At 43.6% G+C, this 19,366-nt stretch overlaps 1 protein-coding gene across 1 annotated transcript in view; it reads left to right on the top strand.

Moving 5' to 3' along the window:
* Positions 1–430: 430 nt before the first annotated feature.
* Positions 431–19,366, top strand: part of gucy1a2 (guanylate cyclase 1, soluble, alpha 2) — a 93,265-nt gene continuing 74,329 nt past the window's right edge. The window contains exons 1-2 of the mRNA XM_056282883.1: positions 431–727; positions 18,729–18,790. Coding sequence (XP_056138858.1) covers positions 431–727; positions 18,729–18,790 — 359 coding nt within the window. The remainder of the gene's footprint in view (positions 728–18,728; positions 18,791–19,366) is intronic.

Here is a 19,366-nt window from a genome sequence, read left to right as displayed (position 1 = left end):
GAGCATAACGGTTGGTTTTTTTTGGGGGGGGCAATACACCTACCTTGTATACATGTTTGCGTGCCATTAGACCTCTGCTCTCCCAATTCACTGATAGTCTCTCTCTCTCTCTCTCTCTCTCTCTCTCTCTCTCTCTCTCTCTCTCTCTCTCCCCCCCCCCTCTCTCACACACACACACACACGCACACACGCACACAGACACATTTTCATATGCATACATAGACACGCAGACAGACCTTGGGCATTTTCTGTCGCACTCACTTTGAGAGTGCCCCCCCTCCCATCCCCATTCCCCTCCCTCCACCCCACCCACCAGGCTTTTCTCAACCTTGCCCCCCCCCCTGCCCACCCCCCCCAATCTGATGAGTCCCCGACGTGGAGGTGGTCGTCCGACGGAACCAGCGTTAGCATCACTCTCCTCGTCACTGCCATGTCGTCGCGCAAGATCTCCTCTGAGTCGTTCAGCAGCTCGGTGGGCTCCGACTGTGGGCTGGAGAGCCCCGGGGGGGACGGAGGCGAGTCGACGGAGGGCCACGGCTGCCCTTTCGCCTTCCCCTCCACCCAGCGAGTGGTCTTCTGGAACGGCAGGAGCCCCGCGGGGACCCCGGGGTGCCCGGCCGCCACCGAGGAGCCAGGATCAGGAGCACCCAGCAAACGGGTGACCAGGAGGAGAAGAGTGAACCTCGACTCGCTGGGGGAGAGTCTGAGGAGGATGACTTCACCAACGGTAAGGACTGGATTTGATGAAATGGCTTTAAGAGTACATGGTGTGTAGTTGAATGGTCTGAGTGGTTATAAGGGTTGTTGAGAGAAGAGGGAGAGGGAGATAGAGAGAAGGAGGCCACCTTTTCCATTATGTTGAATATTGTATGTGAGGGTGTAAGGGGTGTGCCTGTGTGTGTGTGTGTGTGTGTGTGTGTGTGTGTGTGTGTGTGTGTGTGTGTGTGTGTGTGTGTGTGTGTGTGTGTGAGTTTCATCTCTGTCAGTATAACATGGGCTTTAGGTTTGTATGTTCAAGGTGCGGTAGATGCGTTGCTGCTGAAACAGTGGACATAGTAGAGAGGACATGTTCCTCTATACTCGGGTAGCTAGCGACATAGATGGATAGACAGAATCCATGGACACATAGACGGCTTCATATCAAGCTTGTTGTTTCTTAAACCACGTGTTTGAGCCCAGAATGACTTATTTCTGGGTAGTCCCTACGGGACGGAAAACACCCGAAACTTTGTTTTCATTAGATGTTGTTCAGGAGCCATTTGTCTTTAAATTTCTCCAAATTTGGTCCTCAGTGGAATATACCAAAACCCACTGGCCCCGTCCCTGAGAAAAATTCTCTGATTTGCAGGAGGGGTCTCTGTACTTTTTGATTTTAAGACACGCCATAGAGAAAAATTACAAAATACCAAGTGATGTCAAATTAAGCCACAGACAGCCTTGTACGATGAAATGAAAGGTCCGACAACTGGAGTTGATTTTTGGGCATGTCTTTAGTTGTCTTTAGTTGTATCGGGATTTGACATTGAGTTAGATTTGATCATGCTATGTTGCAGATAATGCCGTTTACTTGGGATTTCCTCAGCAGTGTTGGTGTAAGAAACGGAGGGAAGGTTTTTCAGTACACCTGTGCGCAACCCAATAGCCTAGCCTTGAAATGCTGGGTGAAAACTGTTAGGTACACAGAAGCAATATGCAAAGTATAGCTTTCTTATCACAATTTTGACAATAATTGGTTAGAAAGGTTGTATACCGGGGCATCTGAGTGGCGTAGTGGTCTATTCCGTTGCCTACCAACATGGGGCTTGCCGGTTCAAGTCCCCGTGTTACCTCCGGCTTGGTCGGGCGTCCCTAGAGACACAATTGGCCGTGTCTGCGGGTGGGAAGCCGGATGTAGGTATGTGTCCTGGTCGCTGCACTAGCGCCTCCTCTGGTCGATTGGGGCACTTGTTCGGGTGGGGGGGAATAGCGGGATCCTCCCATGTGCTACAACCCCCTGGTTAAACTCTTCACTGTCAGGTGAAAAGAAGCAGCTGACGACCCCACTTGTATCGGAGGAGGCATGTGGTAGTCTGCAGCCCTCCCAGGATCGGCAGAGGGGGTGGCGTAGTGACCGGGACGCCTCGGAAGGGTGGGATAATTGGCCAGATACAATTGGGGAGAAAAGGGGGGGGGGGGCGAAAGTTGTATGCCGTGTTAGTAAAATATTCCTTTTTCTCGCTTTTCATGGGCAGCTGTACAGGAGGGCAGCTCAAAGCTAATCTCAGCCCATTGCTGCAACTTATGCCAGCCCAAATGTTTTGTATATCTTCAAAAGAAACACAACACACGTTAAGACTTTCACACAAAGCAGTGAAACCCGTCGTGAAAATGGCGACTAGACATTTATTTATTTATACGCGCCACCGTGAAGTGCTCCGTGTATGTTCGTCACTAAGGGGAACGTGTGTGCGTGAGGTTGCCTGCTTTCAAGTGCATGTTTAACAACCCTAGTCGGCAATTAGATGCATCAATGGGACCTTATCCACTCACCAAACATGCAGGGTATGGTGATACACTTGGTCAAAGAGCTTCAAGGAGTAGACGGCGAGGACAAGACAATGCTCTTTCGCTCTACGTGCAGGCTGTGGTGTGATGTGTGTAGTCCTGCTGCAGTGTAATGGAACAATTTGTGCCGTCCTTGCTATGAGTAGGCAGCTGGAGCCATCCTGCTCCACATATGCACGTACAGGCACTGTCACCTATATCGTTGCATAAAGATACTTAAACATTTAATTCTTTCATTGTCAATATATTAACCATAGAAGTGCATACAAAGGCTTTTACAAGTTAATGCAGCTACACACGGGAGAGTGAAAGGGATGCTTACATGCACACGAGCGTGCGGCGCACACACTAGCTGCATCATCTATCACACGTGCTTCACTTCAAGCAGCCTTTCTCACTCAAACATGCATGCCACACGCTCTCGCAGACAAACACAGCAGCAGCAGTGTCTGTTATTGACTTGCAGTGGACCGTAATGACAAAGAGAACAGAGTATTCGCTCTGTGGTCACCTTCACACCAACCACACTGACCCAGAACCACCGCCGTAGTGCACGCACACACACGCACACACACACACAAAAACATACACAAACATTCTCTCTCTCTGTCTCTCTCTCTCGCTGTCACTGTCTCTCTCTCTCTCTCTCTCTCTCTCTCTGTCACTGTCACTGTCTCTGTGTGTGTCTCTCTCTCTTTGTCTGTCTCTGTCTCTCTGCCTCTCTCTCTGTCTGTCTCTCTCTTTCTCTCTGTGTGTGTGTGTGTGTGTGTCTCTGTCTCTCTTTCTGTCTCTCTCTGTGTCTGTCTGTCTCTCGCTCTCTCTACGTCACTGTCTCTTGCTCTTTGTCTGTCTCCGTCTCTCTGTCTGTCTGTGTGTGTGTGTGTGTCTCTCTCTCTCTCTCTCTCTCTCTCTCTCTCTCTCTCTCTCTCTCTCTCTCTCTCTCTCTCTCTCTCTCTCTCTCTCTCTCTCTCTCTCTCTCTCATGGGAGGTGGTTATTAGTTCAGTGACCCGTGGTGCTGTTCATAGGGCAGGGTGTTGGCCACAAATGTGAAAATTAATCTTTCCGCACTTGTGTATTTATTTTTTTAGGAATATGCAGATTATAAATTCAAAAACGGCTTTTAATGGACAGCCCAAAGAGAAACGACTCCAGACATGGCTCTATATATTGTTTCTTTCCTGTTTTTGCAAGCCAGGCAGACACCAACAAGACTTAAATTACAGCATGCCGAATGCAAGGCTGGATTATGGACCGGGCATGCCGAGTGAGTGCCCCAAAAGGTCAGGGGTATTGTGTTCGCGTATAGTAGGGATCCCCAATCATACCCTACAAGGGACGTTTGTTCCGACCCCAAGCTACTTGCATTATATGAGTGACTTAACTTTGTGTAGCATCTCCATAACATCATCATACTTTCGCAGTCTGCGACATAGACAGTATAAGAAACCTGGAGTCGAAGCGGAAGCCTTTTTCGGTTGCTAGGGACTCGTTTGAAGCAGAGCCATAGATATTACAAATATAAACATACTAAATACGTCGGGGGTGGTTTCTAAATATATCACAATGCCGGTTTGAAGAGTTTGCGCCTTATGTTTACACTGTAGCGATTAAGAGTGCAACATGTGCCTCGTGTTTACATTGTAGCGGTGAGAGTGCAACAAAGTCTGACATAGCGCAAACTTGATGCTTATGATCAAATACATTGTTTCATTGTTTATAGTTAAACAAATGTGCTAGCTAGAATGCCCATGCTGAAAAATAATTAAACAAATAGTTTTACTAAAATATGCTCATATTTCACTAAATTGTTTGTTCTGGAACAAACATTTATTTCCTGTTGGTAAGCCGTCGTAAGTGGGAAGAAGGCTTCGCTATATGTTTGCGATGCTGTGAGCTGCTATTCTCATCTCTGTTTGCTTTGTGATTCAAAATTGTGTTGTACTTTGTAGTTGCCATCCGAATCCCACGCAGATTGGCATAGCGTTGAGGACCATGTTGGGTATTTGCATTAGTTTTACATTTAACAATGTTTAGTATAGTTTGTGTAGCCTATCTGATGGGGCGGGGGGGGGGCAATGGACGTACTTGCCCCGGGGCCCCCTGGTGGGTTAATGTTGCCAGTAGTTTCACCGAGGAGTCATGCTGACTTGTGCTTTGCTAATTTTTCAGACCGATCGGTGTGCCGCCTGTATGCACGCCTCTGCTGTTGTCATGGAGATCACTTCACTCCACAAGTTTCATGACTTGACACAGGTTGCTATATAAATATTGGTCACAGTGAAAATATGCATTGAAGATGATGACTTTTTGAGACTATTGCGGGAGTGGTCTTACAGTTAAACTTTGATGCACACAATACATAGGTTGGGAAGGAGCTGGGCATAACTGATGCAATCAGTTCTACATCTGCTATTCAGTTTTAAATATGTTTCCATCCTCGTGTTTCATGCAAAGTTTCAAGTTGCGAATAAGAAACCCTGAATGGAAATGCAAAATTTTGATAAAGAAATGTCCTAAATATTGCATGAATGTTTTTAAGTTCACCTGAGGTGGAAAAGTTGGTGTGTTGATTAGGAGAAGATGCAACAAAGGATTCAGATTTGGATTCAGACAATTTTATTTATCCCAGAAGGGCAATTCGGTTCCACAATCGACCAGACCATACACAAATTCACAGACAGGTGGCAATCAGCAGTATGTCAGAGACAAGGTGACGGAAACAGAATTTAGAATAAATTGTAACATGAGGAATGAAGTCGGTAGCAATTCCTCAGCTGTTGTACTTTTAATACATTTTATTTCCTCATCTTAATCTTCCGACAGCATTAACTATTAACTCAACCTGGTGCCGCTGACATTAACTTAAAATAACAACTGCTACGGGCGCCCAGGTAGCGTGGCGGTCTATTCCGTTGCAAGCCAACATGGGGATCGCAAGTTCGAATCCCTGTGTTTCCTCCGGCTTGGTCAAACGTCCCTACAGACACAATTGGCTGTGTCTGCGGGTGGGAAGCCGGATGTGGGTATGTGTCCTGGTCGCTACACTAGCAGCACCTCTGGTCGGTTGGGGCACCTGTTTGGGGAGGGAGGGGGGACTGGGGGGAATAGCGTGGTCCTCCCAATGTGCTACGTCCCCCTGGTGAAACTCCTCACTGTCAGGTGAAAAGAAGCAGCTGGCGACTCCACATGTATCGGAGGAGGCATGTTGTAGTCTGCAGCCCTCCCCAGATCGGCAGAGGGGGTGGAGCAGCAGCTGGGACGGCTTGGAAGAGTGGGGTAATTGACCAGATACAATTGGGAGAATAAAATAAAATGATATAAAAGAAAATAACAACTGCTCCACAGATTAAAAACCTTTTGAGAACTCTCGTCAATCTTTTGATCAGTTTGTTTCACACAACACTAGTTGATGGGAAAAAAACACACACACAGATTGTTTTTTTAAATTTCAAATACTACTCCTACTACTACTATTGGCTGTTCCCGTTAGGGGTCGCCACAGCGGATCATCTGTTTCCATCTCTTCCTGTCCTCTGCATCTTCCTCTGTCACACCAGCCACCTGCATGTCCTCCCTCACCACATCCATAAACCTCCTCTTTGGCCTTCCTCTTTTCCTCTTCCCTGGCAGCTCCATATTCAGCATCCTTCTCCCAATATACCCAGCATCTCTCCTCCACACATGTCCAAGCCATCTCAATCTTGCCTGTCTTGCTTTGCCTCCAAACCGTCCAACTTGAGCGTCCCTCTACTCATTCCTAATCCTGTCCTTCCTCATCACTCCCAATGAAAATCTTAGCATCTTCAACTCTGCCACCTCCAGCTCCTTCCCCTGTCTTTTCGTCTCCAGACTATATAACATAGCTGGTCTCACAACCATCTTGTAAACCTTCCCTTTAACTCTTCTGTCGCAAATCACTCCTGACACTCTTCTCCACCCACTCCACCCTGCCTTCACTCTCTTCTTCACCTCTCTTCCACACTCCTCGTTACTTTCAACAGTTGACCCCAAGTATTTAAACTCATCCACCTTCATCACCTCTACTCCTTGCATCCTGACCATTCCACTGTTCTCCCTCTCATTCAGGCATAGGTATTCCGTCTTGCTCCTACTGACTTTCAATCCTCTTCTCTCCAGTTCATAGTACATCCACCTCTCCAGGTTCTCCTCAACCTGCACCCTACTCTCGCTACAGATCACAATGCCATCCGTAAACATCATCATCCATGGAGACTCCTGCCTGATCACGTCCATTAACCTGTCCATCACCATTGCAAACAAGAAAGGGCTCAGAGCCGATCCTTGATGTAATCCCACCTCCACCTTGAATCCATCTGTCTTTCCAACAGCACACCTCACCATTGTCACACTTCCCTCATACATATCCTGCACCACTCCTACATACTTCTCTGTCACTCCTGACTTCCTCATACAATACCACACCTCCTCTCTCGGCACCCTGTCATATACTTTCTCTAAATCCACAAAGACACAATGTAACTCCTTCTGGCCTTCTCTATACTTCTCCATCAACAATCTCAAAGCAAACATCACATCTGTGGTGTTCTTTCGTGGCATGAAACCATACTGCTGCTCACCAATCTTCCCCTCTCCTCTTAACCTAGCTTCTATTACTCTTTCCCATATCTTCATGCTGTGGCTGATCAACTTTGTACCTCTGTAGTTGCTACAGTTCTGCACATCGCCCTTGTTCTTGAAAATCGGTACCAGTATGCTTCTTCTCCACTCCTCAGGCATCCTCTCACTTTCCAAGATTGTGTTAAACAATCCAGTTAAAAACTCCACTGCCATCTCTCCTAAATATCTCCATGCCTCCACAGGTATGTCATCTGGACCAGCTGCCTTTCTTTTAAATTTCAAATATTTGGTCGAATTTGGTGCAACATTTAGATGGAAACATAACATCTGGCAAAATGTTACCTGCTTATTCTTGCCAGAGATTTTTCAGCGTAGGAGAAAATAGTTCTGACAAAGCAGGGGAGAAAAAAAAATAATTTGTGTTTCTATTCTCACAGTCTCCCTGTGTGCAGAGCTGTGTGCAGAGGAGAAACAAGTGTTTTGTTCACCACTGGAGAAATTCGAAAAGAAAAAAAATAATGAAGAAAATAGTTTCATTCGCTTTTTTCTCATAATCTTGTAAATGATTTCTTGAGACATGTTTATATTATGCACACACACACACACACACACACACACACACACACATATATATATATATATATATATATATATATATATATATACACTACCGTTCAAAAGTTTGGGATCACCCAAACAATTTTGTGTTTTCCATGAAAAGTCACACTTATTCACCACCATATGTTGTGAAATGAATAGAAAATAGAGTCAAGACATTGACAAGGTTAGAAATAATGATTTGTATTTGAAATAAGATTTTTTTTACATCAAACTTTGCTTTCGTCAAAGAATCCTCCATTTGCAGCAATTACAGCATTGCAGACCTTTGGCATTCTAGCTGTTAATTTGTTGAGGTAATCTGGAGAAATTGTACCCCACGCTTCCAGAAGCAGCTCCCACAAGTTGGATTGGTTGGATGGGCACTTCTTTGAGCAGATTGAGTTTCTGGAGCATCACATTTGTGGGGTCAATTAAACGCTCAAAATGGCCAGAAAAAGAGAACTTTCATCTGAAACTCGACAGTCTATTCTTGTTCTTAGAAATGAAGGCTATTCCATGCGAGAAATTGCTAAGAAATTGAAGATTTCCTACACCGGTGTGTACTACTCCCTTCAGAGGACAGCACAAACAGGCTCTAACCAGAGTAGAAAAAGAAGTGGGAGGCCGCGTTGCACAACTGAGCAAGAAGATAAGTACATTAGAGTCTCCAGTTTGAGAAACAGACGCCTCACAGGTCCCCAACTGGCATCTTCATTAAATAGTACCTGTTAGAGCCTGTTTGTGCTGTCCTCTGAAGGGAGTAGTACACACCGGTGTAGGAAATCTTCAATTTCTTAGCAATTTCTCGCATGGAATAGCCTTCATTTCTAAGAACAAGAATAGACTGTCGAGTTTCAGATGAAAGTTCTCTTTTTCTGGCCATTTTGAGCGTTTAATTGACCCCACAAATGTGATGCTCCAGAAACTCAATCTGCTCAAAGAAGTGCCCATCCAACCAATCCAACTTGTGGGAGCTGCTTCTGGAAGCGTGGGGTGCAATTTCTCCAGATTACCTCAACAAATTAACAGCTAGAATGCCAAAGGTCTGCAATGCTGTAATTGCTGCAAATGGAGGATTCTTTGACGAAAGCAAAGTTTGATGTAAAAAAAATCTTATTTCAAATACAAATCATTATTTCTAACCTTGTCAATGTCTTGACTCTATTTTCTATTCATTTCACAACATATGGTGGTGAATAAGTGTGACTTTTCATGGAAAACACGAAATTGTTTGGGTGATCCCAAACTTTTGAACGGTAGTGTATATATATATCCTGTATATTATGTCATATAGGAACTCTACACTGTTCGGTCATACTAAAATAGATGAGATGGTGCCTTGTTGGGAGACACAATCAGAGAAGTAAGAAATAAGAGAGGAGGAAATAGAGTTGAACAAACGTAATAAGTCTTGCAGAAGCTATTCAGATGCCTGTGTGTGTGTGTGCGCGCGCACGTGCCCTTGTTTTTCTATCCCAACGGGGACCCGTTGGGATAGAAAATCTATCCCGTATGTCACCATTAGGGTTGAAAAACCAGAAACAACCTACCTTGTGGGGACATTTTCTGGGTCCCCGCGAGGAAAAGCGTCTATTTTAGGGTTAGGATTTGGGTTTAGGGTTAAGGGTAGAATTAGGATTAGGTTAAGGATAGGATAAGGGCTAAGGTTAGTTATGATAATGATAATGATAATAATAAACTTTATACAAGGTGCCTTACACCACAGGATAAAATAATGCGCATAGTCAAGATAAAAAGATAAAAGACATGCATGTTAGGGTTAATACCCCTGTCCGTGCCCCTGACCGAGGCATGGCAAGACGAACTGGAGTTGGTCCCCGGGCGCTGCACGGCAGCTGCCCACTGTTCCTAGCTACACGGCTAGGATGGGTTAAATGCAGAGCATAATTTCCCCACGGGGATTAATAAAGTAGTAAAAAAAACAAAAACAAAATACAATAAAAATATGGGACATAATGCCAGCTCCGCGCCACAGAACAAGGGGAAACACGGTCAGGATAAAATCACAACAGCATAATTAAAACGTTGCGAATTAGAGCCGATAAAACAAAGATTATGATAAAACAATTGAAATAAGTTAGTTATTTATATATTGTAATTACAATTTATAATATTTATGAAGGTTAAGGTTAGAGTTAAGGGCTAGGGAATGAATGTAGTCAGTGAGGGGTCCCCACAAGTATAGAGAAACAGTGCATATGTGTGTGTGGGATGGGGGTGGGTTGGGGTGGGGGGGTGCAAACATGGGAATGGTTTGTGGATATGAGAAAGACAAAACGAGACACGCATACTTGCAGAGAGGCAGTCAGGCATTTTTAAGAGAAACGAGCAGGCTGCCATGGAAAAGAGCAGGGGAGACATCCCAGATGGTGGGAGAGTGAGATGTGGAGCGATAGAGTGAGAGTGAGAGAGAGAGAGCGAGAGAGAGGGCGCGATCAAGAGAAATGAAGTGAGTGTTATTGAGTCTCCTCCCTTTCCAAGGTAAAGAAGCACGGCAAACAAAAGGATCAGAATGCTTTAGAAAAAGGCAGCAGAAGCAAGAGAGGGGTCAGATAGAGGGAAAAGGATGGATGTACATGGTAGACGGAGTGTTTACATACATCTGTATATCCCCAGCGTGCAGAGGGAATGATGTGACCTTTCAGGATTTCAGCTTCACTGGATTCGTTGTTTTAACGGAGATTGTTTCATTATTTTTTTTCTGGTTTCCCCTTTCCGTTTCTTTTGTCAGTCCCCGTACTATTCAACAATGATTCATAATAGATTGTTTGTACATTATTACCATTCCGTTTTGATACATAATTACTTTGTTTGATGTTGCCCTACTTAGAGGAGATGAAGACGTGCGTTTGTTTGTGTATTTGAACACCCCATCCCCAGAACCAGTTGATCCTTGATGGTTATCAACTAAATCCTACTGTCTGCCAGTATTTGTGTGTGTGTGTGTGTATGTGTGTGTGTGTTTATGTCTGTATGCGTGTGTTTGCCATTGGTGGGAAGAGTAAACAAAAACAGTACTCAAATAAAAGTACAGTTACTTTATAATAAGATTTACTCAAGTAGAAGTAAAAGTACTCATTAAAATAACTACTTGAGTAAGAGTAACAAAGTATCTCATTAAAAAAACTACTCAAGTAGGAAGTAACTTCATTAGATGGAATTTATTACATCAATGTGAAAGTGCAAAACAGTCCCTCAAAACAAAGAAATTAGTTGACTAGGTCCTCATTACCAATGTAAGACATACAGTGATTTTCTCAGTAACTCTGCATTTAGGTTTAATAGGGTATGTGCATTTAACGTTATTGGGGCAATTGTGTTTCTTTTTGAGAGTTTATATATTCAGACTTTGTTAGTTTGTTCCTCATTGGGGTTCCCAATAATAGCTGGGTGAGGCACCATTTTCTAACTCGCCTCCATCTGTTCAAGGCGGGAATGTTGCGCCGTTATTCCACCTTACCGTTCTATAACGTTATAAAAGGTACAAACACAAAAAGGAGGGGCATTGTTGTTCTGCCATTAGCCAGTGTTACACTGTATTTGGTGACCCATCAGATTCTGTGACCTGCCCTGATAGTCTTACCTTGTCCCTAATAGAGAGGCACCGATTCACTTTTTTTCAGTTCCGATCCGATTCCAATACCTGAATTTGATATCTGCCGATACCAGAGATATTTTTTCTTGAATATTATTATTATCATCGTTGTTGTTGTTATTATTATTATCTTTGTTGTTGTTGTTGTTTATGGTGGTGGTGGTATTATGTGTAAGGTTACAAGGGGCTGTGGTAAACCACACAGCACTTCTTATGAAAAGAGCAAAATATATACAAAAAGGCATTAAATTTAAATTTATTCTAAAGCAATTTAATTTAACTGTAGTTTAAGTAGGCTTCACATACAAATAGGTGTAGGAGTGAAATTGCTATGGCAACTCCTTGAATGTGTTAATTACCTTAAACAGTCAAACTGTGCTTTTTTTCCCCCTTAACCAAAATAATTAATTTATTTTTTATTTATTTATTTTTTTACAAAAAGACCTATCCTGTAGTCATTTAACATTAAAATCCCAGAAAGATTTCTATTCTCTTGCTGGTGAAAGACGTCAGACATTGGAATCTGGATCAGTACGTCATGGATTGGTAATGTCAGTCTGATATCCGATGAGTAAATTATGTCAGTATTGGCATCCGATGCCGATTGGATCAGTCCCAACTCTAGTAAAAGTAACGAGAAGTGTGTAGCCCAATGTAACTGAGCAGAAGTACATATATTTTATTGCAAATGTACTTGAGTAAGAGTAAAAATGTATTCTGCAGAACAACTGCTCTTAGAAGTACAGTTTATTAAAAGATTACTCAAGTACACTACCGTTCAAAAGTTTGGGATCACCCAAACAATTTTGTGTTTTCCATGAAAAGTCACACTTATTCACCACCATATGTTGTGAAATGAATAGAAAATAGAGTCAAGACATTGACAAGGTTAGAAATAATGATTTGTATTTGAAATAAGATTTTTTTTACATCAAACTTTGCTTTCGTCAAAGAATCCTCCATTTGCAGCAATTACAGCATTGCAGACCTTTGGCATTCTAGCTGTTAATTTGTTGAGGTAATCTGGAGAAATTGCACCCCACGCTTCCAGAAGCAGCTCCCACAAGTTGGATTGGTTGGATGGGCACTTCTTTGAGCAGATTGAGTTTCTGGAGCATCACATTTGTGGGGTCAATTAAACGCTCAAAATGGCCAGAAAAAGAGAACTTTCATCTGAAACTCGACAGTCTATTCTTGTTCTTAGAAATGAAGGCTATTCCATGCGAGAAATTGCTAAGAAATTGAAGATTTCCTACACCGGTGTGTACTACTCCCTTCAGAGGACAGCACAAACAGGCTCTAACCAGAGTAGAAAAAGAAGTGGGAGGCCGCGTTGCACAACTGAGCAAGAAGATAAGTACATTAGAGTCTCTAGTTTGAGAAACAGACGCCTCACAGGTCCCCAACTGGCATCTTCATTAAATAGTACCTGTTAGAGCCTGTTTGTGCTGTCCTCTGAAGGGAGTAGTACACACCGGTGTAGGAAATCTTCAATTTCTTAGCAATTTCTCGCATGGAATAGCCTTCATTTCTAAGAACAAGAATAGACTGTCGAGTTTCAGATGAAAGTTCTCTTTTTCTGGCCATTTTGAGCGTTTAATTGACCCCACAAATGTGATGCTCCAGAAACTCAATCTGCTCAAAGAAGTGCCCATCCAACCAATCCAACTTGTGGGAGCTGCTTCTGGAAGCGTGGGGTGCAATTTCTCCAGATTACCTCAACAAATTAACAGCTAGAATGCCAAAGGTCTGCAATGCTGTAATTGCTGCAAATGGAGGATTCTTTGACGAAAGCAAAGTTTGATGTAAAAAAAATCTTATTTCAAATACAAATCATTATTTCTAACCTTGTCAATGTCTTGACTCTATTTTCTATTCATTTCACAACATATGGTGGTGAATAAGTGTGACTTTTCATGGAAAACACGAAATTGTTTGGGTGATCCCAAACTTTTGAACGGTAGTGTACATGTAAAGGAGGGAATGTAATGTGTTACTACCCACCTTTGGTGTTTGATCAATGTGGGAGGGCAATAAGATTTGTGTAAACATGTCATTGACTGTAACAATGCAAATTGATGATAATGTTCATGACGATGATGGTGATGATGATGATGATGATGATGACTATGATGTGTGTCTGTGTTTGACTTACACTATATGGACAAATGTACTGGGACACAGCTCTTAGTCATTGAATTTAGGTGTTTCATTCAGACCCATTGCCACAGGTATATAAAATCAATCAGCTGGCCATGCAGTCTGCATTTACAAACAATGGGTCGTTCTGAAGAGCTCAGTGAATTCAAGCGTGGTACTGTCATAGGATGCCACCTTTGCAATAAGTCAGTTCATGAAATTTCTTCCCTGCTAGATATTCCACGGTCAACTGTAAGTGGTGTTATTGAAAAGTGGAAGCGTTTCGGAACAACAGCAACTCAGCCACGAAGTGGCAGACCGCATAAAGTCACACAGCGGGGTTAATGAGTGCTGAGGTGAATAGTGCGTAAAAGTCGCCAACGCTCTGTTGACTCAATAACTACAGAGTTCCAAACTTCCTCTGGTATTAACGTCAGCACAAAAACTGTGTGCCGGGAGCTTCATGGAAAGGGTTTCCATGGCCGAGCCAGCAGCTGCATGCAAGCCTTACATCACCAAGCACAATGCCAAGCGTCGGATGGAGTGGTGTAAAGCACGCTGCCACTGGACTCTGGAGCAGTAGAAAAGTGTTCTGGGGAGTGACAAATTATGCTTCTCTGTCTGGCAGTCTGATGGACGAGTCTGGGTTTGGCGGATGCCAGGAGACCGTTACCTGCCTGACTGCATTGTGCCAACTGTAAAGTTTGGTGGAGGAGGGATGATGGTATGGGGTTGTTTTTCAGGGGTTGGGCTAGGCTCCTTAGTTCCAGTGAAGGGAAATCTTAATGCTTCAGCATACCAAGACACTTTGGACAATTCTATGCTTCCAACTTTGTGGGAACAGTTTCGGGAGGGCCCTTTTCTGTTCCAGCGTGACTGTGCCCAAGTGCACAAAGCAAGGTCCATTAAGACATGGTGGGTGAGTTTGACGTGGAAGAACTTGACTAGCCTGCACAGAGCCCTGACCTCAACCCCATCGAACACCTTTGGGATGAACTAGAACGGAGATTGTGAGCCAGGTCTTCTCATCCAACATCAGTGCCTGACCTCACAAATGATCTTCTGGATGAATGGGACAAAAATTCCCACAGACACACTCCAAAATCTTGTGGAAAGCCTTCCCAGAAGAGTGGAAGCTGTTATAGTTGCAAAGGGGGAGACCAACTCCATATTAATGCCTATGGATTTAGAATGGGATGTCATAAAAGCTCCTGCAGGTGTAATGGCCAGGTGTCCCAATACTTTTGTACATATGTCTGTGAATGTTCTCATTCTGTACATATGTTCTGATTTTGTACATATGGTGTATTTTGCATGAGTGGTTGGTTGCCAGAGTGAAACATTACAGCAGTTGTGTATAAACTCTGTGTGTGTGTGTGTGTGTGTGTGTGTGTGTGTGTGTGTGTGTGTGTGTGTGTGTGTGTGTGTGTGTGTGTGTGTGTGTGTGTGTGTGTGTTGTATGATTGTGTTCCCACATGGATGGGTTTTATGGCGAATGAGTAACTGAGTCAAGGACACAGCAAGACAAAAGTAACTTGAAACAAGGACACAGTGTCATAGATGGGAAGCAGTACTGTTATTTAGTGTGACTAAGAAAGGACTTGGTGAATCTGTGTTGAGTAGAAATATTCTGCATGTGTTCAATGGGCATGAAGCTTGTAAGAGCATATTTCACAACAGAAGTGAAGATAAATGGTATGATCCATCTGAGGGGGACTTGCAAATAGGTGAACATTGTTTTTCATTGTTTTGCTGTACTTGAGATTGTGAAAATTGTGAAATAATTGTTATAATTTCTTCGGTTAGATTTTAAGCCTCTCAAGTCTTCCCAAGAATATTTACATTTTAGAGATATGCAACGCATTTTTATAGCACCTTTAACTCATGTACCACTTCTATTGTTGACCCCCAACCCCACACTGAAACATACCCTCTCATTATTTGCCTTCTGTCAAACTATTGCTCTCTGTACATAAACACACACACACACACACACACACAATGTAGAGTTACCTTGCTGGAAAAAGCCAAAATGAATGATATCAATAGCTATGTTTTCATCATGTTCTTTTTATAAGGAAAAAAATAGAAAATTTACAAAAATGAAGAAAGGCTATTACTGAAGAAAAGAAGTATAGAAACACTATTGTAAAAACATCAAACAACTAAATATTGCAGAAAATTTGTGGTCGCACTTGACATGGAAAAGTGGACAGTCGGGGGAAAAATATTATGTAGCTATGATAATGAATTTTCAAATTACTTTTTAATTATAGCAACTTACACCCTGCTACTAAGTGCCGGACTGTCTCAGGGTCATCTTTGCACAGCCTACATCTTGGGTCTTGTCTGTTGTTGTTGACCCCTGCCTCAACCGATCTGGTGCTGAGTGCCCGTTCTGGTGCTGCTATGATCAGAGCCTCTGTGCTGTCTTGCAGTCCAGACTTTTTGAGCCACTGGTAGGATTTCTTGATATCAGCCACGTCGTCTATCTGTTGATGGTACATCCCATTGAGGGGCTTAGTTTTCTATGATACCTCCTCTTCTTCCTCCCCACTCTCTGTCTTCTGCTGCCTGAGGTACTCACTCAGCAGTTCATCTTGGGGGGCCCACTTTCTGATGTACTCATAGATGTTCCTTGTTTCATCCTGGACAGTGGTTCTGACACTCACTAACCCTCGGCCCCCATCTTTTTGCTTATCGTACAGTCTCAGGCTGCTGGACTTCGAATGGAACTCTCCGTGCATTGGGAGGAGTTTCTGTGTCCTGATAGCTGTGGCTTTTTTCTCCACTTTTGGCCACTTATTATTCCAGCTGGGTATCTGATGATTGGTAGGGCATATGTGTTGATGGCTTGGATCTTATTCTTAACATTAAGCTGGCCCCTCAGGACCTGCCTCATTCTCTGGAGGTATTTGGCTGTAGTTGACCTCCTTGTTGCCTCCTCGTGGTTTCCATTTGCCTGTGGAATACCCAGGTACGTGTAACTGTCCTGTATATCTGTTATCCTATTCAGTGGTAATTCAACCCCTTCAGTCTTCACGACCTTACCTCTTTTTACCACCATTGACACTTGTCCTGTCTGAATGATATCCCGATGTCGTTGCTGTAGATACTGGTGAGGTGGATCAGCAAGTCAATGTCTCACTCATTCCTGGCATACAGCTTGATGTCATCCATGTATAGGAGATTGCTGACGGTAACGCCCCTTCTTTTTTTCCCCCTCCCTCTTCCCCCCAATTGTATCTGGCCATTTACCCCCCAATTACCTCTTCCAAGCCATCCCAGTTGCTGCTCCGCCCCCTCTGCCAATCCGGGGAGGGCAGCAGATGACCACATTCCTCCTCTGATACATGTGGAGTCGCCAGCTGCTTCTTTACACCTAACAGTGAGGAGTTTTGCCAGGGAGACGTAACACGTGGGAGGATAACGCTACACCCCCCCCCCCGAACAGGTGCCCCGACTGACCAGAGGAGGCGCTAGTGCAGCGACCAGGACACATACCCACATCCGGCTTCCCACCTGCAGACATGGCCAACTGTGTCTTTAGGGATGCCTGACCAAGCCGGAGGTAACACGGGGATTCGAACTGCCGATCCACGTGTTGTTAGGCAATGGAATAGACCGCTATGCTACCCAGATGCCCCGTAACTCCCCTTCTGAACCTGTATCCATATCCACTCTTTGTGATGATCTGACAGAGGGGGTTCAGACCTATGCAGAACGCCAGCGGAGGTAGTGCATCACCTTAGTATATGCCACATTTGATGGTTACCTGTGTGATTGTGTTTGAGTTAGTCTCTAGTGTTGTTTTCCACTGCCGCGTTGAGTTATTGATGAAGGCTGTTAATGTTCTGTTGGCTTTGTATAGTGCCAAGCACTCTAGTAACCAAGTGTGGGGCATTGAATCGTAAGCCTTCTTGTAGTCAATCCAGGCTGTGCTCAGGTTGGTTTGTGTGGTCATAGAGTCTTGGGTGACTGCTCTTTTAACCAGTAGCTGATGCTTTGATCTTCTGGTGTTATTCCCAATTCCCTTCTGAATTTCACTCGTGTTGACTCGTGTGCCCATTCAGCTCAGCTGCTATGATGCCTGACAGGATCTTCCATGTTGTGGAGAGGCAGGTTATCAGCCAGTAGTTTGAAGGTGTTCTACCTTGTAGGGATCCTTCATGATCAGTATTGTTCTCTCTTGTGTTAGCCAGTCAGGATGAGACCCTGATGTTAGCTGCTGGTGCATTTGTGTTACCAAGCATTCATTTAGTGCTGTTAGCTTCTTCACCCAGTAGGCGTGAATCATCTCAGGGCCTGGTGCAGGCCAGCTCTTCATGCTTGAAACTTGTCGTTGGATGTCGGCCACTGTGATGGTAAGTGGTTCTTGTTCTGGGCTATTGCTGTGGTCTGCTCTTAGACCTACCAGCCACTGGACATTGGTGTTTTGTGATGCCTCCTTTGCCCATATATCCTTGCAGTATCACTCGGTCTCTGCTCTGGGTGGGTTTGATGTTGTTTCCTTGTTACCCTGCAGCTGGAAGTATACTTTGGATGGCTCTTTGAGGAACAGGCTTACTCTTTTGGCTTCCGATTCTCTAGTGTATCTCTTTAGCCTAGTGGCCAGAGTGATGAGCCTTTGTTTGGCAGTTTCCAGGGCCTCATTTATTTCTTTCACCATTGAAGAAATACAGGCTTCCATGTGCCAAAAATGCAGTGAATCAAGCCAAATTGCTTTTATCTTTGACATGTTACTCATGGCTTTTGGTATCAAAATCTAATCTTGGGTATAATCTCCGATATTGATTTTCAATTTCAGCCTGGTATTGACTCGATATGTGATACCAGTGTCAGTATGGTTGCATCCATATTTGCAGAAATAGGTTGTTGTAAACAATGAGTATGTAACCAGCTCCTTCTGCCTTTTTCAGCAAATCCTCTATATAGGTTTTTGCTGTTATCATGCAAATACCAATACAAATTGACACACATACTCACCACCTCAGAGCCTTACAGTAGCAGTAATATGATTTGAGGCTGGGGTCCTTCATTTCTTTGTGATAGCAGATATAGTTAATTTGCTTTTTGATCAATTTTTGTGTAATATATTATTATGTGATTAGGGTTCTCACATCTACAAATAAGTACACATCATAGTACTCCAGGTGTGCACAATGCAAGAGCACATATAAAATATGTGCTACATGCTTTTCTGATGCTAAATGTCCTATTTTTTTTCAGACACAGACTGTTCAGGAGGCTCTACAGAGGACATTAGAATTCTACAAACAGCAAGAGATCAGGTAAAAATGTTACTTTTTGCTTTATCTCTTTCTCATCCCCCATTTCTCCATAACAAATTTGCCGTAAAACTACAAATTCTGTGGAAACGAAGAGGCGGTGACAACAAAAAATAAGAGGAAAAAATGAGGAGAAAACGTTTGAGCAGTCTGAGAATTTCCGGAGCTGTACCACACGCCATTGAACCATACAGAGACATTAGGAGGAGAGTGAGACTGTGTAAATATAGCTCCCAAATAGGTCTCAACTCACCAACCTTCTCTCTAAACCAGAGGATCTAATATACCCACACTCTCTTTTTCATTGATTCGCATCTGACAAGTAAAGATTATGCAAGGAATTTCTTTGGAGCCCAGGAAATGCACATAGTCAAGCTTCACGCAGTTTGTGTCTTCCTTGTTTTAGTCTTGAAAGCTCTGCCTTTGCGCGCTGTTTGGACATAGAGAGAGGGGCTATCTATGAGGTTAAATGACAAGATATGCTGTGGAGAGTTTCACTTTGTGTTCGGTGTGAAAGCCCTTTAGCCCCCTGCTGTCTCTAATCGTGCTCCCTCACTCAAGTATCTTTCTTTTTCTCAT

The sequence above is a fragment of the Lampris incognitus genome, chromosome 7 (genome assembly GCF_029633865.1).
Source record: "Lampris incognitus isolate fLamInc1 chromosome 7, fLamInc1.hap2, whole genome shotgun sequence".
NCBI classification, from domain to species: domain Eukaryota; kingdom Metazoa; phylum Chordata; class Actinopteri; order Lampriformes; family Lampridae; genus Lampris; species Lampris incognitus.
This window is presented reverse-complemented; position numbering and strand designations above follow the sequence as displayed.